At 40.0% G+C, this 14,692-nt stretch overlaps 1 protein-coding gene across 1 annotated transcript in view; it reads right to left on the bottom strand.

Moving 5' to 3' along the window:
• Nucleotides 1–14,692, bottom strand: part of STK32A (serine/threonine kinase 32A) — a 99,499-nt gene that overhangs the window by 17,273 nt on the left and 67,534 nt on the right. Inside the window, exons 8-10 of the mRNA XM_048491248.1 lie at nt 7,094–7,183; nt 3,976–4,073; nt 374–490 (exon numbers count right to left, since the gene is read on the bottom strand). Of these exons, the coding sequence (XP_048347205.1) occupies nt 374–490; nt 3,976–4,073; nt 7,094–7,183 (305 nt within the window). The remainder of the gene's footprint in view (nt 1–373; nt 491–3,975; nt 4,074–7,093; nt 7,184–14,692) is intronic.

Raw genomic sequence — 14,692 nt, 5'->3', positions numbered from 1 at the left:
AAACTTTTGAAGTCCCCAAAAGACTTGTAGGCCTCATGATGGAATTAGATGTTACAGGAGACACAAAGAGCACTTTCCTCCATTTTTCTTAATAATGACTAGTAATACAGAACACACAATGTGAAGTAACTCTGCCGCTAGCTGTGGGAGCCAATGAAGTTCTGTGGGAATGAAGAAACTTAGTGTTACAAGACCATGCATCTTGTACTAGTAGACCTTGCCAAAGAAGAGAGGAAAAGGAGATGCAAGATGAGTGTTTTAATGGTAGTCCTGTGACTTCTTAATATGTCTCATTCATGCCTTATTGGGCTTCCATTCAAATACAAAATTAGAACTTCTATTTGGGATTAACCTGACTCCAAAGTACACTCACCTTTTGGATTAATGACAACATATCCTTTGACCAAGCAGCAGGATACATAACTGTGGCTGTTTTGAACAGATGGGCAATTTCCGTTGCAGCAGTGCTGGAGCGGATATGATAAGGCCTCTGTGGGGGGAAAGAAGAAAAAAAAAGATGTTGAATGTTACCCTCTGGTCAGCAACACAAATCTAATCTCTCAATTTTAGAGCTATTTTAAACAGAGATCTCCACACAGACGATTGCTGCGCTGTTTTATGTAGAGCTCGCACTCTCCCACCCTTAGATCACCAGGTCCCTCCATTCTCAACTGAATGACTATCACAGGGGAGCCTAATTCGATTGAAGCAAATAGATTAGTGCAGAAAAGGTCAGCAGCAGAAGCAGCAGCAACAAAGTTACATTTTAAAAAACAAAACAAATCCAAATGGAATGGCACTGATATCTAACTGGCACTACACTTATAGCCTCGATACGTAAGAAACCAATTTACTGCTGAGGTTCTTTCTAAAAACAGAAGAAATGCCTTCTTATATGCCTTGAAATATTTAAATAGCATATATCTCTCATTTGTTTCCATTCAGCTAGAGCTACATCTGTTAAGAGTACTAATTAGTGCTCTCACTTTTATCTCCTTGGAGAAGATGAATAGAAATGTGCCCAGTATGAACTAATAGTGGGAACACTATTAGTGCCCACTAAGGTATTTCTTGTGTAGCAGGGACGAATGTCTGTTGCAGCAGATTTCTTATTTGAATGTATTTCGCTGTGCCCCCCTTTCAATTTCTACACTCCTCACACCAAGCTACACCACTTTAAGTACATCTTTAATTTTCTTAGCTTTCAGAGCAGGAGAGATTTGCCAGTGAGCATAGTTTTGCCCTGGACAAAGATGTATGGCCCATTATACATGGAATGCTTACCTCAAGGGTCTTAGCTGTGCAGTGGGGCTGTAGTGTGGTCTCCTCACATTTCTCTGTTTACCCATGAAGAGGCAGCCCAGTACCTGCCCTGCAGCTGCATGCTGAAATCCCAATGGGCCTCTGCTTTTCCTGGTTCTCTTAAACTTTGGCCATTAACTCCTTTTTAAAGGCACAGATCTCATCACACCCAGTAGTTGCAAATTATTTTTGGAAAGGGGCTACAATATCAATATAACTGCAATCCCAGGTATAATGCTATAAGTGCAATTTAAAAGGCTTTAATGAAGCCCTTTAACTTGCAACTACTGGGTGGGATGAGATCTGTGCCTTTAAGAAGGAATTGATGGGCGGAGTTAAGAGAACCAGGATTTGATGGGCAGAGTTAAGGAAACCAGGAGAAGCAGAACCTGGTTGAGACTTTAGCAAGCAGCTGTGGGACAGGCTGAATGCCTCCTTGGATGGAAACAGAGAAACGCGAGAAGACCCCACTACAACCCCACTGCGCAACTAAGAGCCTCGTGCATTCCATGCATAATGGGCCATGATTTAAACATGAAAACATTAAAATGTAGTTTGAGAGTGGGTGCTCCAGCAAGAAGAACTGTCCAAATGAAATGCAGCTTTATAGCAGCATCACTTACTACACTGTGGCTGAGTCAACAGTGTCCAGAAGAGCAAGTTAAATTATTGAGACCATGGATGGCTATCCAAGCACCCGAAGCAGACTCTGTTATGGGAATCTGTGACAGCAGCAGCAACAGTTTCAATAGATATTTGGGACTTCCTCCCCTATGCTTGTCTAATACTCACTATGAGAACTACAGGCATACACGATAAACACGAAAGGCTTCATATGCATTGTAATATACAACAGAGCAGCACTCTCAGGTTTTGAAGTTGACTTGTGGACCCATTTGCCACAGAGATTAGCTACCACATCTCTAAATCATTGGGAATGTTAGGCACACAGAAAGAGCCAGGGAAGGTGGGGAAATGATTCCAATGGGGACATTTCAGAATTATTTACAATCTTTATTTCTAAGGTCTTTTGTTTGATTGTTTTTACAGAGAAGAAGAGGAAGTTTGGATTTATATCCCACCTTTCTCTCCTGTAAGGAGACTCAGGGTGGCTTACAAGCTCCTTTTCCTTTTTCTCCCCACAACAGACATCTTGTGAGGTAGGTGGGGCTGAGAGAGTTCCTAAGAACTGTGACTAGCCCAAGGTCACCCAGCAGGAATGTTGGAGTGCGGAAACACATCTGGTTCACCAGATAAGCCTCTGCCACTCATGTGGCAGAGTGGGAAATCAAACTTGGTTCTCCAGATTAGAATCCACCTGCTCTTAACCACTACACCATACTGGCTCTCTGTTGAATACCTTATAATTCCTGCACAGAGACTAGTTATGAACATATGAGTTTTGTATTACACCTAAGTCCTAAAACTCATTAGTGTTTTTAAGTAGCCCACATCTCACAAATGCAGTTAACAATTTTATCAAGAAGCAATTAATAATGCTTATGTGTGACAGAAAAGACAATAAAGTAAGCAGCTAACCTCAGTGTTTTGCCTGAGACCTTATTCCATTAGTAATTTTGGAATGATAATTGCTGGGTTGCACAAACTCTTAATCTCCTTTTTCCTAGGTCTATAAATCTATACATCTTTAATGAGAATTGCTGTCTCAAATTTCACTGATTATTGATTCTATTTATTTATTTCAAGCACAGATACACAAATACCTTCTACCAATTTTTTTTTAAAAGGCAACATGAAAGGCCAGACTACCATCTTAGACAGCCACATATCAGTGGCGTAGTGTCACCAGGTGGAGGCACATGACGCCCCGGGCGGCACCACAGCGGAGGCAGGGCTGGGTCATGGTGTGGGCATTCCAGGGTGGGTGCCACCATGGCCATGGCGCAGGGCGCATGTATGACCCAGGCACAATTCCCCCTTGCTCTGCCCCTGCCACATGAAGAAGCAGGGGAGAAGCTTGCAATCAGCTGGAAACATTTTGAAAGTTTTTTTACTGCTGTTGCTCATCCAGCTGACTATTAGCTTGCACTCTGTGCCAAGTGACAACTTCAGCAGCACATGTACTTCTCCCAGATGTGGCTCTCTAGGACTCCAGCCAAAGAAACTACCTGTGCAGACATCATCACAAAATCACCATAAATATTCTGGGGTAGCAAATGTCCAATTTAGTGCTCCAGTCAACAAAAAGCCTAACCCCTCCCCCAACCCACACCTTCTGGGAGCAGGCAGGACAAAACACTCATCACAGCTGCCTACCAGACTTCTAAACTCTTCTCAACAACATGCAGCAAACTTTGCAAATGAGTTACCACCCACAAGCAAGACATGTCCGTGCATGAAATGTGTTAGATTTCTAATTCGCACACAGTAGTCCATTTCTTTCTCAAACCACAGGGTCATTCTATGACTGTACAATGTCTTTTTAAAGACAGATCCCCCCACCCCCCCGCCCCTGTAATTTCTAAACTCTTGAAGTTTTATGGCAACTTCTGTGTTTGAAATTTACATTTATCGGAAAGACAATTTGCCTGCTAGAGTCAAGTGAGACTGTCTGGAATTTTAATAAGTACATCATAAAATGGATAAGTAAATGATTTCTGGATGGCCTAAAAATGATATACAGAGAATATATGTAAATGAATGGCACAGTACCCGTCCTCTAAGAAGTTCATAGGCTGTAACACCCAATGACCACCAGTCAACAGCATAGGAGTAGCCAATAGGTTTTGTGGAACTGAACATTTCAGGTGCTGGAAAAAAAATGTTTTACTTTGAATTGTAATCTCACACCAACACTTTAGGCTTTGTTTTCCCTTATAAAAATAAACAGTTATTCTATAGTGCAAGCAGATAGTTAAACTGTTCTCATTTACCTGCTATAGTTCTCATTTGCTGCTATATGTATGTGGTATTCATTCATTTCTTTTATTAGTTTATGGCAAATCATTGCTACTATTTTTGTCTCTGCTTTGTTTTTTGGAGAAGACATTGGAGACTGGGGATACCTTTTAAAAACATTGTTAGCAAGACCGCACAAATGTTTGTTAAGTTTTAGTGCCTCCTACTGACCTCTGAAAGTTACATTCCTGGCAGGGAAGCAGGTCGAGTTTGGGGAGCCACTATGGTGCAATGGTCTGAGTGCAGAACTTCAACTGGGGAAGCCCTGATGCAACTCCCTGCTTGTCTGGAAGATCACTTGGGCCAATCATTCTCTCTTGGCCTAGCCTACTTTGCAGGATTGTCGAGGTCAAATGGAAAAGGGGAAAAAACTATCTATATGTTATCTTGAGGTCCATGGAAAAAAGGCAGGATAAACATGTAAAATAAATAATAAATCTGAGCTGTAGGGTACCTACACATAAATGCACATTCATGGAACATGAATTAAAATCTTTCCATCTTTATGTTATCTTTCCTCTAGATAGTTTTACTGAACATGCTTGCACAATTCTGTAGTAAACATGACAAGATCCATTATGACATCAAGCATTCACACTCACAGTTAATATTGTCTGGATCATAAATATGATAATCAAACCTTACATGCAAAAACAGACCTGCCAAGCCCTTCACATGTTCTTAGCACTTTGTATTCTCAGTCCACCCAGCCCATGGAGTCATTCCTATCTCTTAGATTTCAGAGAATGAGGAAGGAGACCCTTCTCCCATCATGCATTTCAAAACTGTACTGTGTAACTTGATAACTGCTTTTGGAATAGGAACCCAAAGTCCAGTGGGAAGCAGGGGAGAGCTGGTCAGCTTTCCCAGCAGAGAAGCCATGGAAGCCCATTCTCTTAATCAGAAATGCTTTGCACGTGGGCATAGAAATGAGGACAGCCAATGGTGTCATATGGAATAGTAAAATAAGCCACATTTATTCACTTTTACATTGAACCAAAAAGGCAGGGAACTGCAGCACCCACAGGTCAGCTCCATTTGCATACCCAGTTGCAGTGGAGACAGCTGGCCAGATGAAGAGCAGCTTGGCCTCCTCTGTTCATTTAACCCCAACTTTATGGGTGAAGACATCTTGCTCTAAGCCTTGAGCCAACACACATGTACAGATCAGGCTCCTTCATGTCAAGCCTTCATAGCACCTGAGGGAGGTATGCCATGTAGTCACCTCTAGCCTCTGGTTCTATGGGTTGAGGATAATAACAGCTTTCACAGAGTTCTTGTCCCAAGTCCACAACAGCACTCTGGCCCCATGTCTGGTCTGAGGAATACTCCTTCACCCTCCAAATAATACCTCAGGGTGTTCACCAAAGGTGTCCTGTATGCTCGCTCAAGTGACTTTTCCTGCACTGATACCACCATGGGTGTGTGTGACCACTAATCCCGAGATAGCCATCTCCTGCCATCTCCTTGATGAAGCAAGTACAAGGCGGCAGCATAAAGGTTTTCTCTCCCCTTTCACAGGCATGGCAACCTCCCTCCTATCTTTATAAGTGAGGAGTATGGAACGGTCTTTTCCACAATTGTGTATGAAGGAGTTAGGCAATGTGAATCAGCTACTCACTCTCTACAGTACACTCTTTGTTGTTATTACAGTCATGGTTCTGTGTTTTACATCTGAGAAGTATTTCACAATATTTCTTGTGCTGATTTCCCCACTTCTACACTTCGAAATTGGTCTCCACTACTCTCCTTTCACACACAAGGAAAACTATTCATGGAAAAAGGGGGAGCTTGAGCCCAGATTAAAACCTCCCTGGTATAAGACCAACATTCTTTCAACAGATTATAGGACCATTAACTTTTAAATCAGATACCGTGCTACTGTGCTATTTTGGTTATAGTTTCTGTCTAGAGGAGACCTACTGAAAATCTAGACAAAGCATTACATTTTCACTTATCTGATAGAAAGAGGTACTAACATATTGTTCTACTTTTTGTCATCATGGTATATAAGACTACGGTCAAGAAAATGGGAGCCAACAGACATGTTTCACAGGTGTATGTGGAAGTTCAAAAGGTCAGTGCTCAAATACACTGAGCACTGGGGAACTGACTCGTCACCTTCCTCTTCACCTCCTGTTCTTCACAAGCTTTTACTCTTACACAATTACCAGGTCACACGTTGACTGTCTAATGCAACTAGGTCACAAATTCATCGATATAAAAACCAAGTATGAAAATTGTTCTCTGTATTTATCTTGGTCTGCAACATAACACTTGCACACAGCAATTATTATCACAATTCATGATATCTGAATCTTTAGTAGCACCAGCATATGTCTGGGAGGAGGGGAAATGCTAACTTCACCAACTTAGCCCACAGAAATAGTACCCTATCTAAAGTAGACAATTAAAGTAGAAGACCACATATAAAATAATCTTAAGCAAAAGTCCAGCCCCTATGTAATTAACAAAGACCAGCTTATACAAATTCATGTTTACGCTCAGTATCAGTTCATTCTTTTACAATACAATACGAAATAGAATTATAAGCCCTTTAAGTCTATTGACCTCAGTGGATTTAGAATGGGGTAACTCTTCTCAGGAATGTACTGCAAGTTAATGAGAAATTAAAATGCCATCACACCTGTCAGAACAATGCCATCAGTTAGCACTTTCCTTCTTCTGAAACTATCTATTGATCTGGTTGCAGCTGGGTTTTTTAAAAAAGAAAGATTGAGGAGGTATAGCTTGCTGGCCATAGTTTAAGGAAGATGTGTCAACACTCTATCCTCAGTTATGATCCAAAGAGATACATATATAATAAATCATAGCTAAGTAAGTAACCTGGATTTTAGTTGTAACTACTCACCCATGTATGGCTTTGTGCCAGCAATGGTGGTCACCTGCATGTCCTTGTTTAGCACTGTGGCAATATTGAAATCTGTGATGTGCACATGTCCTAAAAGAGAAGTACAGAAAATGATTCATGAATTTATTTAAAATATTTTTATTTCTGCCTGATCCAGGCCGAAAGCAGTTGTTTAAAGAAGAAGTTGTTTAAAAAACCCAGTATGTCACTTTATAAGTAATCCTCCATTCGGGTTATTAGACTCTTTTGACTGTTCCAGCATCATTAATATGCAGAAATAAGGAGGCAAAAGATTTGAGCAACAATACCAATCATTTTCACAACATCATTTAAAGAGGTTATCATCACTTCCTTCACTTTCCTTATTAAATACTGTGGCATAGATTTGATAAAGTACTGCATATATAAATAAAGAACCAGCTGTCCATGTTCTGTTGAACTTCCATGGGAGAAATGAGAGCCAGTGTGATGTATTGGTTAGCGTCAAACTGGGATCCAAGAGACCCAGTTTTCAATCCTCACTCATGGACTCTTGCTGGGTGATCTTGGGCCATGCTCATACTCTCAATCTAGCCTACTTCATAGGATTGTTGTGAAGATAAAATGGAGGCGATGAGAAGGATATGAGCTGCTTTGGGTCCCCACGGGGAAGAAAGGTGAGGTATAAATGAAGTAAATAATACTTAAGTGATAATAAATAGTAAATGGGGCTTGGGAGATGCTGCATTAAAAATAGTACAGTGAACTTTGTTTCACTGGACTGTGATCCATGTAAGTACTGCTGATCAAAAATCCAGACCGAAATCTTCATCCAACTGAAGTACTCTGCTTGCTCAACAGCGGAACAGAAATGAGGATTACAAATGAGTAAGTGACCATGGTATCAGGAGAGGTGTTAGGTCATGTTAAATGCATAGAAAAGTGACTCTGTATTCCAGGCTTCTCCTGATCATATATACAGCAAAATCCAGGAACCAAGGCTAGCTACTGTGTAAAAGTTTTTCTCTACCCCAGAAAACCCCAGGAACTGAGATTTTTATGAGGGGACAAAAGATCTTGAACATATGGAAATTTTATCAGTTGAAACTGCTCTCCATTTCAGGCAAATTAAATGGTTTTATAAGATTAATCTTCTGGGGTATTCCTCCAGCAATGTTTATCTTTCATCATCAGCCAGACTGGCCCAAAGATTAAATTAGTTATTTGATGTATTGAATGGCATAGAACACTAATAAATTTGTAAGCCTATTAAGTTTACTCCATCATTCATGAATATTCTAAAGTTTCACATCTCAACTCACTCAAGATAATTTTGTGTACAAGCTCACAAAAAACAATAGAAGACACATAATAGAAGACTAAACTGCATTTTTGCACAATTAATTTTAATATGTGTATAGGCATGTTTTGGCCAGTGAAGGTATAAGGAAACAAATTGGGGAGAATGGGGGTGGGGGAGAGAGAGAGAGTAAACTCCCAGGGTTCACTTAGGGTTGTCAACTTTGGGCTGGGAAATTCCTACAGATTTGGGGGTAGAAGCTGGGGAGAGACTTTAGCAGGGTAAAAGGTCAGAGAGTTCACCACCCAAAGCAATCCTTTTCTTCAGATGGATTGATCTCTACTGTCTGGATATCAGTTTAATTCTAGTAGATCAGCTCCGGAGGTTGGCAATCCTGGGTGAAGCAGGCACCAAAAGAGCCAGACTGCGCTGGATTTCACATACAAACCTTCCCCAAAAGAAACATCTTCATATTTCACACTTCAATCCAAAACATATTTACTCAGAAAGAAGTTATACTGATCACACTCTTATGTACATCCAAGTATGCCTAAAATAGTAGCCATAACTTCCTATTTTGATACTCTGTTTTATTCGTCATTTAGTTGTGGACTTTAGGTGCAGCTAAAAATGCAGGGCCTTTTTTCTGAAGAGAAACAAAAAACAAATGCGAAATGTTCTTGATCTGTCTGGGGTAAGGATTTGCATTTCATAGCAGCTTTTCAATAGAAGCAGTTTTTCCAAGCATGCAGTAATGGAAAGCCTCTCCTCCTGAATGTCATACTTTTTCAGCAAATGACAAATATCAGTGAAGTGGTTATTAAAATCGTTTAGATGTCTCAAGTAAGTAAGCCAATTTACACATTAGGCCCTCACATAATATAAGCAATCCTATGAGCTCAAAGAATGTAGAGGAGACAAGTTGGAGATAATTTTGGGTGAGTAGCCATGCTGACGTGCTACAGAACAGCAATATTTGAACAGACGTGCTACAGAACAGCAATATAGCAATACAGAACAGAAACACCTTAAAGACAAGCAAGATCTTCAGGTTATAATCTTTTGAAAGTTAAAGCTCTCTTTGTCAGAAACAAAGGATGCAGAGTAAGAGTGGAAATAGTGGGGGGAGGGGGGACTACAGGCAAACAAAATATGTCATTTTCCTCTGCATTCAACCTGAAACAACTAAGTAAGAAAGGCATCTTGCTATACCTTTTCTCACCTTACAGGTACAAAGAATAACACTCAAGAGACTTCTTTAAAGAGAAAACAGTGAAAGGACAAACCAGTATCCTATTTTTGCATCAGTTTTCCTTTCCTCTGTATTGCTCCTCTCTAGAAAAATCACTTTAACAAAATAATGAATTATCGATGCCAGAATTGTTACTCAGCCTTTGCTACTTGAAACAAAAAAGTACTGATGATCCGGATGTATCATTTATCAGAATTTAATTTTTCAAATGCAACCCCAAATTTCTTACAGAACTGAATTAATTGGATTACTGAACTGAAAAGATTGACCAGACATACAAGAATGTAACAGACACAGGATGAATCCCTGTAAAATAACAGTTTTAGGAAACATTTAATATTTCTTGAGGGAAGTCATGAAGTTTAAAATGCTTCCATAAACAAATACAACAAGTGTAATCAATAAGGAAAATATTGCTTTTTCAGATATTATAAACTTATAACCAAAGCTTTCAAAAACTGTTATTCTAAGTTGCAAAGTTAATTGCTACGCTGAGACAAGTTCATGCTAGCTACGGTGTGGAGCTTCAGTAGAAAATGTAAGAAACTGCATAGCAGTTTATCTACAAACTCATCAGATATGTGAGAAGTTATGCACCTGTGACCAAGGGCTGCAAGCGATGTCAGCTAAACCTCAAGATATAGAATAGGAACGCTGTTATAGTTAAGTGAGGCTTATGTTGGAAAAATAGGTCGGGTGGTTGTTGACAAATATAGGTTGACTAGCCAAGGAACTTGTACTTGGATTTGTGGTACTCCATGGAAGCTATAACTGAATAAGAATGAAAACAAATAATGGTCTGGGGGCTGCAGAATTAGAGTAATGGGAGATGTAATCAGGGGCGGGACTTCACGTGATATGCTTATTCAGACACAATAGGCTGTAAACTCTGGAGCTCCTATCCATTGAGAATCAAGAGGAAGGATCATCAGCCAAGAGACAGAAAATATAACCATGCTGCTCGTTGCTGTCGGCACGCCTGCCTGTTACACAGACACCCATTGCTTGCAAGAATGTATTTTAATAAAGCTTTGCTGATTCCATCAATTTTGCTCAACATTCTTAAAAGGGGTCTCGAACCCGTGTTTCTAACAATTGGGGGCTTGTCCGGGATATAGCGATCATCGTCCGGGATATAGCGCTGGCAGCCAGCGCCTGGGCAGAGGAAGATGCATCCTGTCGATTTCAATGGTCCTCAGCTCTGTGTTGGGCCCTAGTGCCATGAACTGACCATCTCCCGAGACATACAGCATCTGGCAATATTGCTTTACGCTGATGATGCAGTATTGTTATCCAGAACTAAAGTGGGACTTAGGGGAGCACTCAAGTCCTTCATAGAATACTGTGAAAATGAGAAATTGGTGATAAACTATACTAAAACAAAGGTTATGGCATTTGGCAGCAAAAACCTCAAAGAGACCTGGACAATAAAAGGAAATAAAATTGAACACATCAACAATTTTAAATATCTGGGAGTAGTATTACAGTCCTCAGGCTCAAATGGAGGACATCTAAAATTACTTGTAGATCAGGCTGAGACAACCTCACATGCTGTACTAAAAAAATTTCAGTCAAAGGGATCTCCTGTAGAAGCAAACGTTGCATCCACATAATGCCACAATAGGTGGCCACTTGAATAGGGAAGTATATGATTAAGATTTCTATCTTTCTTTCAACTGCAACAAGAATGTGAACAGAATCTACTTAAATAAATGTATGTTTTACCTTTTGCAATTTACTTCTTGGGAAGACTGGTTTTTACTGCACTCAGCTTCGCACTTCCATGACTAAGCAAAACTCTTAACCAGTGTACCTAACACTCCCACTGCCAAAAGGTCCCGGGCCTGTTGGCAGCCATGAAATAGAACTAACGCAGAGAGGTTCTTAAAAAATATAATTAGTTAAAATGACAAAAATATAATTAGTTGAAATGACAACTTTACCCAAGCTGGTCTACCTTTTCCAAAACATCCCAATTATTACTTCAACTAAAGTCTTTGATTAATGGAGAAAAGAAATAATTAGGTTCATATGGGGAAAAAACAGACTAAGGATTAAATATACATCACTAATAGGTAGACCAGAAAGAGGAAGTCTATCGCTCCCTGACTTTAAACTTTGTCATGATGTTTGTGCAATTACTTGGTTATAAAAATGGATAATGTTGAATGATGAAGAGACTCTTAACATTGACAGTTATGGAAATAGCTGGGGGTGGCACAAGTACTTATGGCCATTGAACACGAAAAAGATAAGCAGATTTAAAAACCATATTATCAGAAGAGCATTGATAAACACTTCGAAAAAATACAGATTTAAAATTTATAGAAAGATACCCTGCTGGGTATCAAGTTTAAAATCAGTGCAAAACAAACAATGCAATGAAAGTAGAGAATGCCCAAAATATAAAGACCTAATTTTATGGAATAGAGAAGAACCAGTTTTGAAACCTAAAGATCAAATTCCAATAACTAATCAAGAGCCCAAGATTTTGGAAGATCAATACAATACTTCAAATGGGGAAATGGGGAAAAAGTTGAAGAAAACACCAAAATTTCACCCTAAGTATGGACCTATTATAGAGAAAACTATTATAAAGTTTTCCATAGATGGTACTTCACTCCCCTTCAATTGGATAAAATTATTAAAAACTCCACCCCAACTTGTTGGAAGTACAAGAGACATATAGGTACACAACTCCACATGTGGTAGAGTTGTAGAAATATTTTAAAAAATCTGGAAAAAATGCATAAATATACACAACAAATATTAGGAGAAAAATTTGAATTAAATCCAGAAATGGGCAGGTATGAGCTATTAAGAGTACCAGTGCAATTGGGGAACCCCAGTCTGCTGAATCCGGCCATCTAGAGGCAGAAAAAAGATGCAAATGAGTGGGGTGGAAACATTAAGAAAACATCACAAGCACTGAACCCAAAGAACAGGCACATTAGCATTTCAGATATACACTGCTCATTTAGACCAATGCATGATCACATTAGTGATAATGCAATCCAGAAACAAAGGAAAAAAATCCTTTGCCTCCTCTTGACCAGACAGACAGTCTTTATCCACAATGGAAACATTAAGCAGACATGATGACAAGCACTGAAAATACAGAGCAGGCCAGTTACTCTATCATTTGAAACATACACTGCTCCCTTGGAGCAGCACATGAACACATTACCAATAATGCAATTGAGAAACTGAAAAAAAAAATCTTTGCCGCATCTCTGCCCAGCAGACAGTCTTTCCGTACAGCACAATCTTTATTGCAAAGCACATCTCCATTACTGTTTCTTCAGCAGTAGACACTTCATTGTGTATGTTCACATTTGCCAGATACCACAAGGCAATTGCTACATGCTTGTCCACTGCAATTGATTTGCACATGGTTGTCCTCTGCTGCTGCAGGTGTCCTGGCAAGACTTCCATGATTTTGGTGAAGGTTTGGTGAGGCATACAAAAGTTGTACCGCCATTGCTCATCATCCATTGCAGAAAAACATAATTCTCCCATCAGTCCCTATTCCTGGGGAAAACCCAATAACAAGGTGGGACAGAAACACAAGCAAGAGCATACCACTGGATCTGTGCTGCCTGTGTGTGGTGAACCATGTTGTCTGATAGCACAGCCAATCTTGCTCTTGTCCTTATAGGAATGGTCAAAGAATAAAACCCCCAAGCCTGATCTGCACCTAGTGAAGGTAAATCCTCAAAAGAATCCAAAGATTTACCTGAGGCAGAAGCATCAGATGCACTGCTGCTATGGCTAAAAAAAATCCTGTAGCTCAATTGAGAAGTGCAATGAATGTACTCCAACATGCAATAAAAATGGTGTTCAGCTGGAAATTCAAATTTGAGAATCTTGGGAAACAAGGGAGGCAACTTTTCAAATTCAGAATTATGGCCAAAGTGACCAATCAGAGCAGATAGAACAGACCTACGTAAGCTAACATCTAGGCATGGTTTTATGTTTCCTTGTTTGCCAATTAAGCACATGCACAACACCCCCTCCTCAAAAATCAGGGATAAGTGGGGAGAGCTTCCAGCGCAATCATCTGCGATGCCATGAATGTAATTCCCTTCACCTGAATAAACTGCTTAAAATGCGGAAAAGATTAAACTGATTAAAATAAACAGAGGAACTAAGGAAACAATGTTGCAAAGGGAGGCGTGCAGACAAAAATCGTGGAATATGATTCCAAGCATCTGAGACTGACAACATTTAAAATCTAGGGTAAGTGATGCATGTGGAAAAGGCCTAAGAGAAGACAAGAGTCACTAGAAAAGATAATAATGCTACAAAAAGTTGTGAGCAGCAGATAAAGAGGAACATGAGATGGACGGAGTCAATAAAGAAAGCCAAGACCTTTAATGTACAAGACCCCAGCAAGGCTGAAAATGACAGGATATTTTGGAGGACATTAATTCATAAGCTTGCCATAAGTTAGAAGTGACTTGCTTCACACACACCAGACACAGAGTACTCTTAGCCAAACAGCTGTGGTGAGGGGTAAACGGATTGTTTTCACTGGGAAAATAGGGTAAAGAAAAGGGTTAAACATTCCATTCTGGATAATTTGAAATGTTATATTGTAATACTGGTGGGGACCAGCAAGGAACTTGCAAGGGCGAGGAAATCCCACCTTCTCCTGCTGGCTCCAACTTCCTCTTGCTCCATTTCATTTCCTCTTGCTCATCCACCATTGCCTCATATTTCTCCTCCATCCTTCCTTTCCTGCCACCTTTTCCCTTCCCCACTGCCTGACCCACCAGCTACTCATCCCCTTACCCTGCTTGAAGCATTGCCACTGCCTTCCTTGCTCTTACAGGCTCACTCACTCATCTGCTCCTTCCTTTTCTGTTGTCTCTACAGTTCTGGCCGCAGCTACATTTCTTATGTTCTTATGTTCTTACATGCCTGCCTGAATCCCTAGCTTGCTTCAAAAATGGTGGCCATGATCTCTTGATGTTGTTTCATAAGACTGGCTGTGTTTAACTTGTGTCTTCACAAGTGCAGATGTTGTTTCTCTGGTTTGTGACTTTCTGAAAGTCACAATGATTTT

This window comes from Sphaerodactylus townsendi, linkage group LG03, assembly GCF_021028975.2.
Source record: "Sphaerodactylus townsendi isolate TG3544 linkage group LG03, MPM_Stown_v2.3, whole genome shotgun sequence".
NCBI classification, from domain to species: domain Eukaryota; kingdom Metazoa; phylum Chordata; class Lepidosauria; order Squamata; family Sphaerodactylidae; genus Sphaerodactylus; species Sphaerodactylus townsendi.
This window is presented reverse-complemented; position numbering and strand designations above follow the sequence as displayed.